Source organism: Barbus barbus (genome assembly GCF_936440315.1).
Source record: "Barbus barbus genome assembly, chromosome: 41".
Classification (NCBI taxonomy): Eukaryota; Metazoa; Chordata; class Actinopteri; order Cypriniformes; family Cyprinidae; genus Barbus; species Barbus barbus.
This window is the reverse complement of record NC_136719.1, coordinates 11,297,201-11,315,917: the sequence shown is the minus strand read 5'-3', so window position 1 is coordinate 11,315,917 and position 18,717 is coordinate 11,297,201. Positions and strand designations below refer to the sequence as shown.

The 18,717-nt window shown below is 38.5% G+C and overlaps 2 protein-coding genes across 5 annotated transcripts in view; both read left to right on the top strand.

The window, feature by feature from the left end:
- Window positions 1-2,254: 2,254 nt before the first annotated feature.
- LOC306861061 (U8 snoRNA-decapping enzyme-like) lies at window positions 2,255-4,717 on the top strand. Of its 3 annotated transcripts, XM_079403132.1 has the most exons (5): window positions 2,255-2,281; window positions 2,407-2,523; window positions 2,668-2,708; window positions 2,814-3,039; window positions 3,119-4,717. In XM_079403132.1, exons 2-5 carry the CDS (start codon window positions 2,461-2,463, stop codon window positions 3,323-3,325), a joined length of 537 nt encoding a protein of 178 aa, XP_079259258.1. In that variant the 5' UTR covers window positions 2,255-2,281; window positions 2,407-2,460; the 3' UTR covers window positions 3,326-4,717. The 3 variants fall into 3 exon arrangements, with proteins under 3 accessions (XP_079259258.1, XP_079259257.1, XP_079259256.1); XM_079403131.1 differs by having other exon boundaries at window positions 2,257-2,523; XM_079403130.1 differs by having other exon boundaries at window positions 2,268-2,523; window positions 2,653-2,708.
- Window positions 4,718-7,260: 2,543 nt separating this feature from the next.
- The window catches only part of LOC306861050 (SLIT-ROBO Rho GTPase-activating protein 3-like), a 38,855-nt gene continuing 27,398 nt past the window's right edge, over window positions 7,261-18,717 (top strand). For both annotated transcript variants that reach the window (XM_079403119.1, XM_079403118.1), the window contains exon 1: window positions 7,261-7,535. The gene's annotated coding sequence lies outside the window, so the exon portion shown is untranslated. The remainder of the gene's footprint in view (window positions 7,536-18,717) is intronic.

The following is an 18,717-nucleotide window of genomic DNA, read 5'->3' as shown; positions in this document are numbered from 1 at the left end:
ATTTACATGTATTAACTTTATTATATTGTCCTATATTATTTGCTAGGGCATCATGGTTGCATGTTCTGAGTCCATCTGGCAAGAGCTGAGTAGACAAATGATATTTGTTGGAAAAGAAGAAGGGAGTGGTTGTGAAACAGTATATTTCCTCCAGTCATCACCTTGCAATGCACAAGGTCAGAGAGACGGTAGGAGCATCATGGTTTAACTAGTAAAGCTCCTATAAGGCTGCTGAAGAATCCTGTCGAGTGTTGTGGAAGCACTCTTGAGATGTCCAACGCACATTCCCTCAGGGCTGCTACAACACTCAGATATTTAATAGTTTGTTTATTAAATAAATTACTGAAGGTTTCTTGCGGTTATAACTTTTAAACTTGTATGGATACACTAATACCATTTTATGAACAGGAACCAAACACCATTATCCTACATTAATCATTTTCTGTTTAACCACAAGGATTTACAATATAGGATATGGACAAACATTTCAATGTAAATACAATAAGAATAACTTTTAGATTAGTTTTGTTGTTGTGGTTGTCGGAGGAATTTTGAAATGACATGTCTGATACTTGCAATGTTATGTGAGGGCCATAGCAGTTCACTGGTTCTTTGCAAACTAATTGGCAGTGTTGGGGAAGCTACTCTGAAACTGTAGTTTGACAAGCTACAAGCTACTCGTAAGTTAAAGTAGTTAAACTACAGTCAAGCTACCCTTTTGGAAAAGTAGTTAGCTACACTACAAGTTACTATCAAAAAGTAGCTAGCTACATTGAAACTACTTTTGATTTTTTTGAACAACGTATATTATAAATAACCGAATAAGTGTCTGAGGAATGGTTTAAGTAAAATATTTAGTGTTTAAAACAATGCAATACAATTATGATTTCAAAGAGTATTGTTTTATTACACACAACACTCAAAAATATCTCAGACTGTTACAAAAAGTGTAACCTTTACTTGTCGTTTCTTTGAGAGACATGAACTTGGACAAATAAGGCCATGGGTAATTAACGTTAGTTGTTTCTCCATCCTCCAAATCTGCCGCCACGTCTTGCTCCATCATGGATAATATGGGTGTGTCAACCCACTTCTGTACGTCAGTGAACCGTTAGCCGCAAGATGCGTGATTAAACAACAGGTGGCGGTAATGGCAAAAAATGAGTTTGTAATCTAACAAGAAGAATATCCTTGCATCGCGCTGATTCGCGCAGGCTTGACAAAACGCAATGTAGCTTTTGCTCGCGCTACACCGCTACTTGCTGCAAAAAGTAGTTAGCTACTGGAAAAGCTACACTGTTTAAAAAGCAACTGAGCTACTGCCAAGCTACTGAAAAATGTAGTTAAGTTAGTAGCGTCGCTACTTGTAGTTAACTACTCCCCAACACTGCTAATTGGGCAATATGAATCTAGAGTCGGTGCATGCGTGAGGAATGAACAGTTATAACCGTGGAATCGGCTTTGCTTTTGAAGCCACTCTGCATTTAGATACAAGAGGTTATTTTTTAGTGCTATGCACAGGTGGCATAGATTTGGAGTGACATAAAAGAGAAGGGGGAGCACTGCATCTATATCCACTTTGTCTTTCTCCACTGGCTTCTTCTTTCAACAGGAACACTTTTTCGGTTTCTTTCTTTCTTTCTTTCTTTCTTTCTTTCTTTCTTTCTTTCTTTCTTTCTTTCTTTCTTTCTTTCTTTCTTTCTTTCTTTCTCTGTTGAGTGAATTTTAGCATCTTAAGGTGCACAATTTAGTTGCTACTGCCATCTATAGGACAACAGACGTACGTTGTCTGAAAAGTTAATGAAAACTGCGTAGTGAATTCTTAATGTGCATAACTTTTAAATATATGCAATATTGTTATAAACTATAGGACTATAAATATTACCAATAAGCATTTGTTTAAGCCTATCGTTCTCATTAGTTATATAGGGCTATATACAATAAATTATTGCGTCCAACCATACAATATAATTGCAATGGTAGTTTTTGGCTAAAACACTATGGTTAAAACAATTATTCTTCAGATTAATTATGAATTAATTTGGAACCCCGAACATTTCAAATATGTTTCAGGATTTGTATTTATTTGAATTTTAATAGTTTTATTTGACATATGTGGTAAATACAAAGTTTGCACAGTTTTGTTGTGTTAACTTTCGAACTTATATGGTGTATTGTGGTAGCTATGGTTTAAAAAAGTTATAGAAAATTTTTTTTTAGAGCTGCGTTCTGAATGGACTATTATTTTGAAATAGTGCATGTCAGGTGATTATAGTGGCACGTGCGTTAGTAATACAGACGTACATAGTGTCTGGTGTTATTCCTTACTTACCAATACGCGTTATTAAATATACAACTGACTGATTGATTTGTTTGTTTATCGCTCGCCCTGTAATGGCGGAACAGATCACGAGAGAAGATGCTTTGACACGGGAGGGCTACAGACATGCGTGTCACATTATGCTTTACGGAGACTCTAGCGCCAAACTCTTCGGGAAAATCCCAATCAAACATATAGTACTGGTAAGGAGGAGTGCACTCACTGTGACCTGCACATCTTTTTACCTGTATGTGAAGAGTGTGAATACGACAGGTGCACTATACTAAAGCAGGAAGTTAAAAAATAACCTGACGCCCTGAACCTGAATTCAGATTACTGTCATTCAGATGCAGATGCGTTTTGATGGCTTGCTGGGTTTCACAGGGGGGTGAGTTCCTCTTATGCAATAAATAAATAAACTTTGAATGGATTTTAAGTTGTTTACAAATGAACCGGCATTATTCATGAAGGCTGTGTTTTATTTTGTAATCAGATTGGTGAACCCGTCTGAGGAGACCCTGGAGGCGGGGCTTAGCAGAGAGCTCCACGAGGAGGTGGGCGTGGCTGTGCCTGTGGGCGTGGACAATCACGTGTCCTCCTGTCTTTCTCCATCCTGCCCTCGGCTCATCACGCACTTCTACATCAAGAAGATGACAGAGACAGAGCTGAAAGAGATAGAGCGAGCAGCTGTAGCTACAGCCACAGACCATGGTTTAGAGGTCAAAACTCTGTCTATTATTTCACGTGTGTAAATGTAGTTACAAATTCTTATATTGCAACTTCCTAATCTGTCTCCAGGTATTAGGTATGGTCAGAGTGCCCCTCTACTTCCTGAAGAATGGAGGTGGTCTCCCCTATTTCCTGTCCCACTCGTTCATCAGCAACTCTCGGGCCCAGCTGCTCTCTGCCCTGCAGCGCTGCGGCCTGCTGTCCCAGGGGGAGCTGGAGAAGGCTGTGAGACAGGCTGAGCAGATGAGACACACACGCAGTGGTGATCCACACTGACATCAGTTTACACAGCAGTGCCTTTTCACCCCTGGGCCACAGCTACATCACAGTAGCCCAACCCCCTCTTTGCCAGTAGAAACTCCCTCTTGTCCTCACCCTACCCTCCGTTCCTGATTCAACCATATACAGCATGTACTCTCTTGTGTGTGCTGGTTTGACTTACAAACAGCAGTCCGCATATAAGGCTTATTTTTTTGTCAAAGCTAAGGTTTTAGTCACTTCACACTTGCAATACTTAGAATGGCCACAGAGTTGCGCTATCAGACTTCCCCTATAACAAGCAAGATTATCTGGCTGTGAGTTTGTAATTTCAATGCCACTTGCATTAAATGTAAAATTGTATTGTAAAATTATTTGACGGAATTGTAAAAATAACTGCTTAAGAGAAATTTACGAATGGCTTACTTATTGTCTTACATAACCTTTAGTGTTGCATGACGTTATAATTGAGAAAACATTGCATAACACCCATCAATAATGAAATGAGAGTACAGTTCGTTTTAACTCTCATTTCAGCTTCTCCTTTCTTGTAGGAAACAGTTCCACAGAATTCATGACTTTCAGAAACTTCATTACTCAGATGTCTTTTAACAACACGTCCAGCTCCTATGATTGATGAATTTTCAGTAATTCACTATTCTATTAAACGAGTACGTTAAGATGTAGCACTATACTTTAATCCCCATTTTGTTTAAAGTGGGGATTCAACGCTGACAAGATGGGTTTTTAATAAAAATTGTCTGTCTGTACAGTAGAAATGCAATTTTAAAAAAATCTGTAGTTTTCACAAAAGCCCGGAGGTGTCAAAAGGATTACAGATTGTCATTTACAGACAAAAAATGGGGATATCTTGGTGCAAGTAACACAGAAAAACTTTTGTTCATATACTACTGACACTAACAGTACAAGGCGTGTTGAAAATTGGTAAACTTACCCTTTAAGCATTTTTATTCCTAGTATTTACTACGCTATATATTATGGAAAACATACATATAAAGTAAGGGGTCTAAATGTGTGAGATCAGTCTGTTAGTGAAAATGTTTCTAGTTTGCATTGTTCCCATTTAATTTTCACTTTTTGTTACAAACTATATTAATAAGTATTGTAGTGAACTAAAAAATAATCCTAGTGTTTGCTTAGTTCCCCTTTTGCTTTAATGGCAGCAGCACTCAAATTTCATGAACTCTTAAGGTATGTGTGAAACCTGATCATCAATAATCCAAAGAGCATTTTGAGCTTCAGTGGAAGCAAAAACATCTGTTCAAAGAGTCGCATGTTGCAATGTCACCAATTTGCTTAAATATTAATTAAAATATTTCCTATTTGTTCGCTTTTCTGGTTTAATATTTTTTTAAATAAACTTCTTTTTCATGATTGATTTTGAATCTCAGCATTGACTGTGGTTTCCGAGTTTTGAACCCCACTCTGTGATCAATGCACACGTGTCTATGTGGTCTGTATATGTCACTGCTACATTCTGCAGTCCATCAGCATCTCTGAACAGCAGCTTTGTTGATGTATTCATCAGACCACAGCAGGTGAAATCAGCTTTGTAATCACCACTCAGCATTCATTTGCATCGCTGCATGTGCAGTTTTGAGTGTGCGAGCCTATGAGTATGCATATATGAAGCCAGAGACATGAAGTAGGTCAAAGCTGTGAGGACTGACTGACCAAGTGGAAACTGAACCGTCCCTAGGGAGGACGGGCCGGGGTAGTAAGGGTTGATGCGGGAAGAGGAGCAAGTGTAGAACCAGTAGTATCAGAGGCAGCACTGACAAACTGCTTATATGTTTGTTACCTGCTGGGCCCTATAAATCGCTTCTCGTATTGCACAAATCTGACACCCTGCTATAATGTTCACGTCACATCATGGCTTCCCCCAGCCACCCTCACAGTGGAGTCGCCTTTCCAAGCACTCATGGGTGGGGTGATGCTTCCCGTAGACCGTTCGTTTGCCACAAGGGAACTGGAGCATGTGCAACAATCGTTGTCACAGCTAATATATCCATGATTTTGTAAGTCCTTACTGACCAACTACACGCATATATATTGTTGATGCTTATTAGACGCATATACAGTTTCATTATATGTGCACTCTGTTTAATAGTGCTGCTGCTGCACTGGATTTCTCTTTAGGGATCAATAATCATCAGTCTTTTTATATCTGGTGAGATTGGGCGGCACTGCAGCTGTAGATGTTTTGCTCAGCTGTGTGTGCTTCTGTCTGGTTTTATGTGTGTAAATATATATTGTGTGTGTGTTTGTTTCACATTATAGGATTTAGGGGCTTAATTTCTCTTTATTTGTCACATCCTGAGGATTTTATAGTGAGAGAAAGAGAGCGAACACAGGCTTAATATGAGAGAGGAAGGAAACAAGCACAGGAAAGATGGGGGAGGTGAAAGAACTTCTCTTTGCACCTTACAAAACTCAAGATAGGAATTTTACTGTAGCCTACAGTTGGCCAGAAATATAGAATTATTCATTAGATATTAAACCACAAAATATAAACGATTACATTGCTACATTTATGTTTCATTACATGACAATTAGTGTGTTCTGAGCGGTTTTTAAGCATTGCTTGTACTGAGTGTTTTAAAAAAAACAAACAAACACCAAACTCTAAGCTTTATTGTACATTACTACAAATGTGGATTTGGAAACATTATTAAAATTGATTTTAAGAATAACAAATAATCTCATTCTAGATATTAAAGGGATAGTTCATCCAAAAATGTGTAATTCTGTGATCATTTTTCATCATGTTATTCCAAAACCTTTACTTTCTTTCTTTTTCTAATCTGTTGAACACAAAAGAAGATATTGTGAGAAATGCCTGTGTTGTTGTCCATAAAATGTAAGTCAATCTGAACTGTTTAGTTCTTCAAAACCTTCTTTTGTGTTTTTCAGAAGAAAGCAAGCCATAGGTTACTGTTTGCAACAACACCAGGGTGAGAAAATGATGACAGAGTTTTCATTTTTGGATGAACTATCCCATTAAGGTCTTCTCATTTACTAAACTAAATTTGTTCTCATGCATATGCAAATTCTGCCTCTTCTAAATTCATTAGCCAGCCATATTTATGTTTCAATAACAAATTTTATCATTCTGGCACATTCACAAGTCACGACCCACACTCAAGCACTTCTCGGTATCCTTTCAGCATCTAAAGCTGTTGCTGTCAAGATGTGACTGAGTAAATTGGCGGTTTTGTGGGCACCATTTCCTGTGAGGTGCGAACTCGCCTGAAAATTTATGCCCTGCGCTTATTGTATGCATAACAATAATGGATCTAATGAGCTACACAAATATTTGCACATGCATTGCATACTAGATGTGACAGATAAGTAATTAGCACATGACAGCGCGCGCGCGCTCGCGTGGTGTAACAACTCGCATGGAACGTGTTGCGTTTGAAAGCGTGCCGCGGCGCAATGCATTTGAAAGAACGTTTATAAAAAAAAGTTGAACTTTGACTTGGCGATACGTTCAACGGTCCACAGAAAAACAACGCAATGGAACGAAAAAAAAAAAAAATGCGTTCTGTGTGAACCGGCCATTATAGTGCCAGCAGGTGTGTGTCGCCCATTGTTTGTTGATCACTCAGCTATTACCCATTCAATTCCTTTTGGATTGGCATTAGTATCAGGTGTATAGCTCATCTGCAAGAACATTAAATAGATTCACGAGTGTACATTAATCCTGAACGCACGCGCGTGTGCAGAGAAAGGGGGGCCGCGAGCACAATGCAAGGTCATTAGAGAAGCATTTCATGGCCACAGAGAGGGAGCAAAACGGGAGGGGGGAAGTCTAAGAGAACAAGACAGCATATTCATATCCATCCCTGTATTTATAGTAAGCCTGCGGGGAGGGGGGCGAGGGGGCGTGGCTTCGGTTATGACATTCTCTCTGATTGCCTGAGAGCGGAGGAGACAGAGAGAGGGGCTGTTTCAGCATGCGCGTGTGGTGTGTGTGCATGTGTGTTTGAACCAAAGAAGGGGAGCTGTTTTCTAGCATGCATGCTTGTGTGTGCGCGTGCGCGTGTTTCCACTTAATTTTGAATGCACTCCCTGAGAGAGAGAATCATGTGTAGAATGTGTCAGAGGGGGTGAAATCAAACTGGCTGCATAAAATCTGTGACTCAAACACAGTGTTCTCTGTGTCAAGCGAGAGGGAAAGAGAAACAGAACCTTGGAGAATGAGGTAAGACTTGGTTTTCTTTATTATTTATGATTGTAAATTCACTGTGCAATCCTCTCAGCATGACCGGTTGTATGTTTTTGTGTTCTCACTCCACCTCCTCACACGCAGTGGAGGCTCACTGACATGTTTGATTGTGTGTGTGTGTGTGTGACAGCGGGCATTTCTTAGATGCATGCGTTATTATTCTTTCAATAGGATGAGTGTGTGTGCGCGTGTTTTTGGCAGATGCGTCCATCACGTCCACGCACAGGCTGCGTGCTATTGCATACATGACTGGTTGTGCGCATGAATGCCACACAGCGAGAGAAAGCCGCTAACTGACGGGCTGCTTCCTCTTTCAGTGTGTCTCCGCATTGATTGTTATCAGGCTGCCCGTCCCACCTCTTTGCTTCATTCTTCCACCTCATCACCTCTACCTCTGTGGTGTTGTCATTTGGCGGAGGGTTTCCCTCTGTCGCTCTTGCTCTCTTCCTCTTGCACAATCTCCTGCCTTTCATTTTCACACTTCTAATCATCCTCAAAGGAATAGAACACGTTGAAATTCAGTTTTTTTTTAAATGTACGCTTCCTCATGTAGTTTTAAACCTGTATGAGTTCTATCTAACATAAAAGGAGATGTTTGGTAGACTGTTCTTGCTGCTCTTTTCCATACAATGAAAGTGAATGGTTGTCTGGCTTTAAGTATGCGGAAAAGTATTATAAAAGTAGCCAATTTGCACAGTATTCCTAGTTGTCTGAAGTCATACTATAACTATGCGAGGAATAAACTTTTACCGTTTATTTTTATAACTTTTTTTTTATTTTACATTTATTTTGATCTTTGAAAAAATCTTCCCTTCTACCTCCTAAGATTTCTGTATTTTAATTTAAATATTCAAATATTAAATATATATTCAGATATTAAATGTTCAAGTAATACATATTGAGTTTTACATATTCAAATTTGTCACAAGTAGTTATTAGACACTAGATCCAAATACATTTTGCATCACTGACAACAAACCTACATGAACATGAATGAGATGTAATAGCAGAAATACACCCAAAAATGAAAATTCTGTCATTTACTCACCATCATGTCATTCCAGACACAAACACAAAAGAAGATATTTTGTTCATGGTCTTGTCAATACAATGAAAGTCAATGAGGTCCAAATCAAGACTGGACCCTATTGACTTTAATTGTATGGGCAAAATAAGCACATTTAAAAAAAATAAATAAATAAATATATATATATATATATATATATATTTATTATTATTTTGTCATACAGGTTTGGAACGACATGGTGTGTAAATGATGACAGAAGTTTATTTCTTTTTTCTTTTTAAGAGCTAAATAATTACTTACATTTCAGTCTGCTGCTCACAAAAAGGGAATTCAAGATTCAAGAAGGAATGTGTGGTTTATTGAAATGATAGTAATATGTACAACTTGTGGTGTCAGCTTTGCAGCTTGACAGTCTCTGGTCATCATTCACTTAAATTATGGAAAGGAGAAGTATCATCATTCTGCTAAACTTCTCCATTTGTGTTCCAATGAATAAAAAAAATCATACAGCTTCAAAACAACATGTGTATGAGTAAACAAAGATGGGTGAACTAACCCTTGAAAAGGCAGATATGTATCAGCTGGGACAGATGCTCCCTTGAAAGAGGTATTGAAAGGTATATGTATGAGGTATATGTAAAGGTATATATATGTATGTCTTCATAGGCTAAACTTGGCAGATAAGCAGAAGAGGAGAGATGTGTTCCCTATACCCACAGAGCATATCACAATGTCAGACTTCAGGGCAAGTGCAGGAAAGACTACAGTGACTCAAGCTGCTTAATATGGGATTAGAGTGTGTGTGAGAGAGAGAGTGTGTCTGTGTGTGTTTTCATGTACACATGCTGAAAAGGAGCAATCGTGCAGGAAAGGGAATCGTGTTTGTCAAATAAGCAGTCTCATCTCAGCATGACCTCTACTCAGCTCCTATTTACTGCTCTGAGCTGTCCCTCAAAGCTCTTGCTATCTCTTAAAAATGTTATTGCTCAGAAGTTGCTCTTTTATAGCTTACATGAGTTCAAATCTCAGTAATGATTCCAGACATATTAGACTGATTTCTGAATCACGTGACACTAAAGACTGGAGTAATAGCTGCTGAAAATTTTGCTTTGCCATCATAGAAAAAATATATTTAAATAAAAATCAGCTATTTCAAATTGTAATAATATTTCACAATATTACTGTTTTTACTGTTTGTGTTTCATCAAATAAATGCAGCCTTTGTGAACATAAGAGACTTACAGACCCCAACCAACCATTTTTTTGAATGGTAGTATATGAGCTGAGGCATTGTTGAGATCTCTTTTGAATACTTTACCCACTTTACCCATTCCTCAGGAGAAAAATCTGAGCTGCAGGAGACTTCATCACATTACCGACTTGGAAAAATCATTGAGATGCTTCAAAGATCTCAATTATTCCTATTGGCAGCCATCAGAGCAAGGCATATCCTAATTAACTTATTAGTATCAGGCAATATTTGCTAATTGCTTTTGCAGAAATGCCTTTTTTTCCATAGTCCATAACATGCATGTTCAAAATTATGCTCAATTTAATGGCTCTTAGTGCAATTGTCATGTCATTTCAGAATCAGAATTAGCTTTATTGCCAGGTATGTTTGCACATTCGAGGAATTTGTTTTAGTGACAGTAGCTCCACAATGTGACAGAATGACAGCGACAGGACAGGACACAGATAATAAAAAAATATGTACAAATATACAAAATGGACAATATGCAAAATAGACAGTATGTACAGGTATGTTAGGTGCAAACTTGAAATGTAATAAGTATGGGTGTTAAATAAAAAATAAAAAGTATGATAGTGTTGTGTGTTTCATGTTTATTGTTAAGAGTTCAAATGTTCATGAGATGGATTGCCTGAGGGAAGAAACTGTTCCTATGTCTGGCTGTTCTGGTGCTCAGAGCTGTGTAACGTCGACCAGATGGTAACAGTTCAAAGAGGTTGTGTGCTGGATGTGAGGGGTCCAGAGTGATTTTACCAGCCCTTTTCTTCACTCTGCACTAGTACAGTTCTTGAAGCGTGGGGAGGGTTGTACCAATGATTCGCTCAGCACTCCGGACTACCTGTCTGTCAGGAAGCTGTTGATCCACTGACAGGCAGAGGTGGGGACAGAGAGCTGAGTTAGTTTGGGCAGGAGGAGGTTTGGAATGATAGTGTTAAAGGCTGAGCTGAAGTCCACAAACAGGATCCTCACATAAGTCCCTGGTCTGTCCAGGTGTTGCAGTATGTAATGCAGTCCCATGTTGACTGCATCGTCCACAGACCTGTTTGCTCTGTAGGCAAACTGCAGGGGGTCCAGTAAGGGTCCAGTGATGTCCTTCAGATAAGCCAAAACCAGTTTTTCAAATGACTTCATGACCACAGATGTTAGAGCCACAGGTCTGTAGTCGTTAAGTCCTGTAAACTTGGGTTTCTTTGGGACGGGGATGATGGTGGAGCGTTTGAAGCATGAGGGGACTTCACACAGCTCCAGTGATCTGTTGAAGATCTGTGTGAAGATGGGCGCCAGCTGGTCAGCACAGGTTTCAGACAGGCTGGTGTCACACCATCTGGGCCTGGTGCCTTCCTTCTCTAGTTTTTTGAAGACCTGGTGCACATCATCTTCTCTTATCTGCAGTGCAGGTGTGGGGGAGAGGGGGGTTGCAGGAGGTGTGAATGGTGTTTTTTCAAACCTTCAGTAGAACTCATTCAGATCGTCTGTCAGTTGTTGATTCTCCACAGTGCTGGGGGATGGTGTCTTGTAATTGGTGATGTCTTTCAGACCTTTCCACACTGAAGCCATGTCACTGGAAGAGAATTGGATCCTTAGCTTATCGGAATCATTCCTCTTTGCCACTCTGATCTCCTTTTCCAGTGTGTATTTGGCCTGTTTATACAAGACTGTCCCCATTCCTGTAGGCATTTTTTTTGGCCTGACGGAGCTGTCCGAGTTTTGCAGTGAACCACGGTTTGTCGTTGTTATAAGTTAGATGAGTCCTGGTAGGAATGCACATATCCTCACAGAAACTGATATATGATGTTACAGTCTCTGTGCAGATCCTTTGCAGCAGCTTCAAGATTCAAGATTCAAGAGTTTTATTTGTCACATACACAATTATACAGGGTATAACCAGCAGTGAAATGTAGTTGTGTGTGTTTTTTTTTTTTTTTTTTGAAAGGCTTCAAAAACACTCCAAACAGTCAGGTCGAGACAGGCTTGTAAAACCCACTCTGTCTCATTAGTCCATCTCTTTACAGTCCTTAATACAGGTTTAACAGATTTAAGTTTCTGCCTGTAGGTCGGAATAAGATGAACCAAACAGTGATCAGAGAGTCCTAAAGCTGCCCATGGGACAAAGTAATATGCATCCTTTATCGCTGTGTAACAGTGATCCAATATATTACTGTCTCTGGTGGGACATGTAACATGCTGTCTGTATTTTGGCAGTTCACGGGAGAGATTTGCTTTATTAAAGTCCCCTAGAATGATTAAAAATAGTCCGGGTGTTTGTTTTCTGTGTCTGTGATCTGATCAGCGAGTTTCTGTAAAGCTGTGCTCATGTGCGCTTGCAGGGGAATGTAGACACTCACGAGAATGAACGAGCAGAACTCCCGCGGTGAGTAGAAAGGTTTACAGTTGATGAAAAACGTTCATCACATTATGAAAGCTTCCATCATTTATTGTAGATAATGAACAGCAACAAGATTTGTGGACAGACACACATCTGAAAAATGTGACCGGGGTGTGAGGAGTAACTGTGTCACGGATGTGGTATGCATTATCAATGGTCACATCACATGAGTTTCTGTACTGTTGTGTAGGTAGTGATGTTGTGGTTTACTGTTGTGTAATTAGATGAGTTGGTGTGCTTCCATTTTGAATGGCATTTAATGTTATGAGTATGTTGCACTTCATAGTGTGACTTTAGTGTTGTACTGGCATATTGGCAGGATAGAGTGTGTGGGTGCTGGTGGGAACATACATTGTGTGTTTTAGCTGTGACTTGCACTGTACCATTTAAAAATTTTTTTTTTTGAAAGATGTTAATACTTTTATTCAGCAAGGATGCATTAAACTGATCAAAAGTGACAGTAAAGACTTTTACAGTTGTTATTTAAAGAGAGTTCTCCCCAAAAATCAACACTTTATTTAGAGCTGCACGATTCTGGATTTTTTTCAAATAGAGTTCACAATTCTACCATGATTCTGAACTAAACAAAATTATGTGACAAAATATTAATTGCTGCAATCTATTTAAAAGTGTTTAGTTATTTTGAATGAATTATTAAATATTTTAATATATGATAGCCTATATAGATTTAAAATAGAATTTATTTAATAATACATTTTAATATTTAAATGATGAAAAAGTGGTTTGAATGAATGACTCAATGGCTATGTTTACATACAACCAAATAATCCATTTGTAATCGGATTGACGACTCAATCGGAATAAAAAGCCTTCATGTGAACACCTTAATCGATCTGATTGAGCGCGATCGGAATTAAATTTCGATCGGATTGAAGGGGGTGGTTTATTCCTTCTCTAATACGATTGAGAGTGCATGTAAACACTCGATCGGATTGAAAACTGAAACTGAAAGGACTGCGCATGTGCAATGACGCAGAAATAGCGTAATGACGTATGACGCGCGGAATGAGATGTTCTTCCTTTTGAATAAAGTGTTGTATAAATGCATGTCCTCCTTTCACTTGGCAGTGAACTCGTCCCACCAGTTCTTGTTTCGGATTCTCATCCACCGGCAACCCGTTTTGTGCGCAGGGAGGGGCATTTTGCTGCACGTTAAATATGAGCAGCACAGCACAGCGGTTTATATGTAGGCTAGAGCCCTGCATTTCGGCCCGGGCCCGACAGGCCCTGACTTTTTTACGCCTCTAGGGCTGGGCTTCGGGCCAATTTTCACATCATAGTTCAGACGCGGGCCAGGCCTCGGGCCTGTTTTAGGCTTCTCCTTATTTTTATATTTTAGACATGTCAGCGTAGCGCCCTTTTGGAGATCATCCGATGGATGCAAAATGCGTATGCTATTCTGTCATCAGTAGCGCATGGATACGTATTGTATGTTTATTTACTCTTTGATTTGAATGGAAATAGTGTATCCATGCGTTACTGATGACAGATTAGCGTACGCACTCCAAAATGGGGCTACGCTGAGACAGAGAGGAGACAAATTGTTGAATAAATGTCGTAATTTTTATTTTCTTTGCGTACAAAAAGTATTCTTGTTGCTTTATAAAATTCTGATTGAACCACTAATGGCAGATTACTATTTAGACAATGTTTTTTATACTTTTCTGTGCCTTGACAGTGTAATTTACTTGGCAGTCAATGGGACAGTCACAAGTAGGGGTGTGAGGAGACACTTATCCCACGAGACGAGACAAGACACGAGACTGGGTTCACCAGAACGAGACGAGACAAGACTTTTTTTTTTTTTTTTTTTAAATCTTCAATGATGAAATATATAGGGAAAATTTGTATTTTATTCAACTGAAAAACACAAAATGCAAAAAATGTCGGTGCATTTCGAAATAAACTTATACTTTTTGAAATTATCATTTGAACGACTTTAACACCTGTTTCGCATCGAAAGCGTCAGTGGAGCGTGAGCAGCGCGTGTTATGTCTGACAGCGTTCACATCGGCAGCGTGATGATGGTCGACCCTCTGATTCATCAACATCTCAGGCTCCACTGACACTCGCGATGTGAAACAGTCTCAGTTGATAGTTTTCAGTCACGTGACCGGCTCGAAGACTTGGAGGCCAAAACATCCATAGAACTGCAGCACAAGCGTGTCAATTTTTCATCTGTTTCCCAGCCGCAAATATTTAGATCACCTCTCAAAAGAATAAAACAAGGGTATTTCTGAACAAAATGCAAGTTCTGGCCATTTGCAATCCATATTAAGCACCCGAGGCAATATTTCAAACAAACAGTGCGACAAAACGTTGTAAAAACACTTGAAAGTGCCTTAATATATTTAAAACAGTAATATTAAAATATCAAATTCAGTAATCACCACATTAATGATGCACAGTTTACACAGGCAAGCAGATGAGGCCAGGAACATGAACGCAATCCGCTTAACGGTTCAGTGTTTTCCTTCTAATGGTTTTCTACAGGAAGCCATTTAATGTGAAAATTTGCACATTGCATTTATATTATGGCTTTATCTTCTTGCCTGTACAAAATATACATCATAAATAAGGTGTCCGCTGAATCTCGCCTTTTAATATCTGCATTTTACTACATGATTACTTTATGCAATCTGCGTAAAAATAGCTGACGGTCAGTGCAGCTAAGCTTCGTTTTGCCCTCCAGGTGAGCGTTCCTATGAGGGTGTGACGTCAAGTGAAAACTATCAATAGACATTCCTGAATGACAACGATTCAGCTAAGATCGCAAGCGCAATTTTTAACGATTAATGGTGCAGCTCTAATGTAAACATTGCAAAATATTTTGCGAGGATATCGTCACGTTCTCGCGAGACCAGTCGGATGAGATCTCGTCACACCCCTAGTCACAAGCCTCACGGGTTTCATCCAAAATATCTTAAATTGTGTTCCGAGGACGAACAAAGCTTTTACGGGTTTGGAACGACATGGGGTAAGTGATTAATGACAAAATTTTGCATTTTGGGGTGGAGTATCCCTTTAATTCTGCTGTAAAAAAAACAAATAAACAGTGTAGGAGAGTGGTTATTATGTGCAAACAGTGAGAAATTCTATATTTGTGTGGTGTGCGTTTGTGTAAAAAAAAAAAAAATATATATATATATATATATATATATATATATATATATATATATATATATATTCTGATTTGAAGCTTGTGACATAAACGCGCACATCAACCCGATCACTTTATTTAGCGTTCGTGTAAACACTACATTCAGATTCATCAATCGGAATGAATTTAGTCCAATTGAACCAAAAATTGTGTATGTAAACATAGCCACTGACTCACTCACTGAAGTATCCATAAATACTTCTCTTGTTTCAATGTTGGATGTGTCCATGTTTTTGAACAAATCTCTTGAATGAATGATTCAATGATAAATACATTTTTACTGTCAGTTGTCGCCACCTAGTAGTGGTAAAACAATATAATCAACATAAACGTTATTTGAAACACTATTTACTTCCAAAAGACGATTTGCTCTATTTTGATTTCTACTATAGACATCAATGTATATATCCGAACTATAAACTTTTATCCCAGTATTTCTGTGATCATATGATTAACTGCAAAACAGAAATAATACTGTGTAGTTGATAAGACTGTTTGAAGCAGTTTTTTACCTAAACCGTCTTCTCTATGTGTAAACGGCAGCGTGAACGCAGATTTGAATGTTCCGGTATGTTTTGACACAGGTGAATTTTTGTCATTTAGAAATGAGATAACTTGGGTGTTTGAATCATGATTGCGATCTTTTAACGATTTATCGTACAGCTCTAAATTTGTTGGCATTCATTTTTCCTTGGAGGTATAAATATATAAAAAGAGGTATTAGACAGAATGTTCAAGCTGCAATTTTTCATGCATTCAAAAGTAGATGTCGAGCTCCAAAAAATGTTTAAAAAAAGGACCAACTCTCAACCAATTTTATGAGGAATGTCTTTTGATGTCATAGCATACAGAAGCTTTGTGTGAGGATCAGACTGAAATTTGAGTGATTATTAACTGAAAATGGTGTCTTGAAAGTCATATTTGACAGCCATTGTTACATTTATGAAACAGCACAGCTTAGATATTCAGCTTATTATTGTCTGGTGTGTTCCACGGAAGATAGGTCATACTGGTTTGAAATGGCATGAGGGTTAGTAAATGAACTTGAACTTTAATACTGGGGTTAGCTATACTCTTAAATAAACATTTTGTGATGCAGTAATATTTGTGCCTTTGTCTGTGTGGCGGGAGCATCAATCCATGGCAATGAGAGAACACAGCAGAGGTCTCAGCGGTGGTGGCTATAAGTGTGCGTGTATGTGAGGGTCCCTGTGGTCTTCTGCTCTGAGAGATAAGACCAGAGCTCAGCTTCTTCTCAGCCTCCACTGGGAGCGTAAAACAGGATTGATCCCATGGATCTCCAATTCCCCTCCGTTTCTTTAACTCAATACAGCAGACAGATCAAGTTTAAACAGGCACATTCACTCAGTCAGGACACTGGAGTGGTTTCACGCAGGCATTCCACTGCTGGATCAATATATGTGCTTTGCTTGCATATGTGTAGCCGACAGTATATGTATACATATATTTAAAAATAGAATTCACCACCACTATTATGCTGATTTGTGAATTGCTAAATAGATTATGCATTTTTTTTCATCTGATATATATAAAATTCTCCAATCCTTTCTATAAAATAGAGAAACTACTGTCAAGAATATATATCAAAAACCCACTGACATGCAGCAGTGCTGGCATATACTAATGCAATAGAATTCAACCCCATTGTGCACAAATCCGATTCAACTCTTCTGAATCAATAATAGCATTATCATAATGAAGTCTTTGCTGAGTTCTGATTGGCTGGCTGAGGCTTTTGACCTCTAACCAGTGAGATGGAGGAAGTGAAGAGCAAACTGTCATGACCACTCAATGACTGAGAGTATATGATCTGCCTTTTGCATGGAGTCAGTTGACAAGGAAATGTGTTTCTTAAAAATAGTCTATGCTATTAGTATTATGGATAATGTGCAATAATTAGGGCATTTTTATATTGATTTTGATGCCATTGTTAAATGAAAAGCTTTGTGCTCATGTAACAGTTGAAAAAAATGTGGTTAAAGATTTACTTAAAAACAATTAAAATAGTTGCTAATAAATTTCACAAGTAATTACAAAGAAACGGCAAGCAACACATTGAATTAAATAACATTTTGAAGTAGAAAGACTGAAATTGTGTTTAATTGTCTAATATATCACAATAATAATTATATAGGTTAGGGTAACTGTGTGTGTGTGTATGCATATATACGTACAGTTAGATCCATACATATTTGGACACGGGCACAATTTTTATTATTTTAGCTGTTGACCAAAACATATTGAAGTTACAGTTATATAATGAATATTGACATAAAGTGCACATTCTGAGATTTAATTTGTGGGTATTCACATCAAAATTGGGGGAAAGGTTAAAGAATTACAACACTTTAATATGTACCTCCCCCCTTTTTAAGGGACCATAATTGGACAGTTGACTCAAAAGCCATTTCATGGACAGATGTGGGCTATTCCTTCTTTTTTTCTGCATCAATTAAGCAGGTAAAAGGTCTGGAGTTGATTCTTAGTGTGCCGTTTGGATTTGGAAGCCGTTGATCTGAACCCACATCATGCGGTCGAAGGAGCTCTTCATGCAAGTGAAACAGACAATTGTTAGGCTTCAAAAACAAAACAAATCCATTAGAAAGATAGCAGGAACATTAGGAGTGGCTAAATCAACAGCTTGATGAGCTCAGCAACATAAAAAGGCCTGGATGTCCACAGAGGACAACAGTGGTGGATGACCTGAGGATCCTCTCCATGGTAAAGAAAAACCCTTTCACAACATCCAGCCAAGTGAAGAACACTCTCCAGGAGGTAGACGTTGCACTGTCAAAGTCTACAATCAAGAAAAGACTTAGGATACAAGCAGCCGGATGAATTCTGAAGTGTATAGAGATATACTGTCTGCCCAGATTCAGCCAAATGCAGCAAAGTTGATTGGATGTCACTTCATAGTACAAATGGACGATGACTCGAAACATACAGCAAAAGCAACCCAAGAGTTTTTGAAGATAGAAAAGTGAAATATTCTGCAATGGCCAAGTCAATCTCCTGATCTCAACCTGATTGAGCATGCATTTCATTTGCTGAAGACAAAATTAAAGGCAGAAAGACCCACAAGCAAACAACAACTGAAGTCAGCTGCAGCAAAGGTCTGGCAAAGCATCAAAAAGGAGAAAACCCAGTCTATGGTGAGGTCCATGATTTCCAGACTTAAGGCAGTCATTGTCTGCAAAGGATTCTAAAAAAATAAAATAAAATAAAAAATGGGGGCTGTGTAAAAAAAAATGGTTGTAATTCTTAAGCATTTTATGTTATATTTTTGTTCAACCC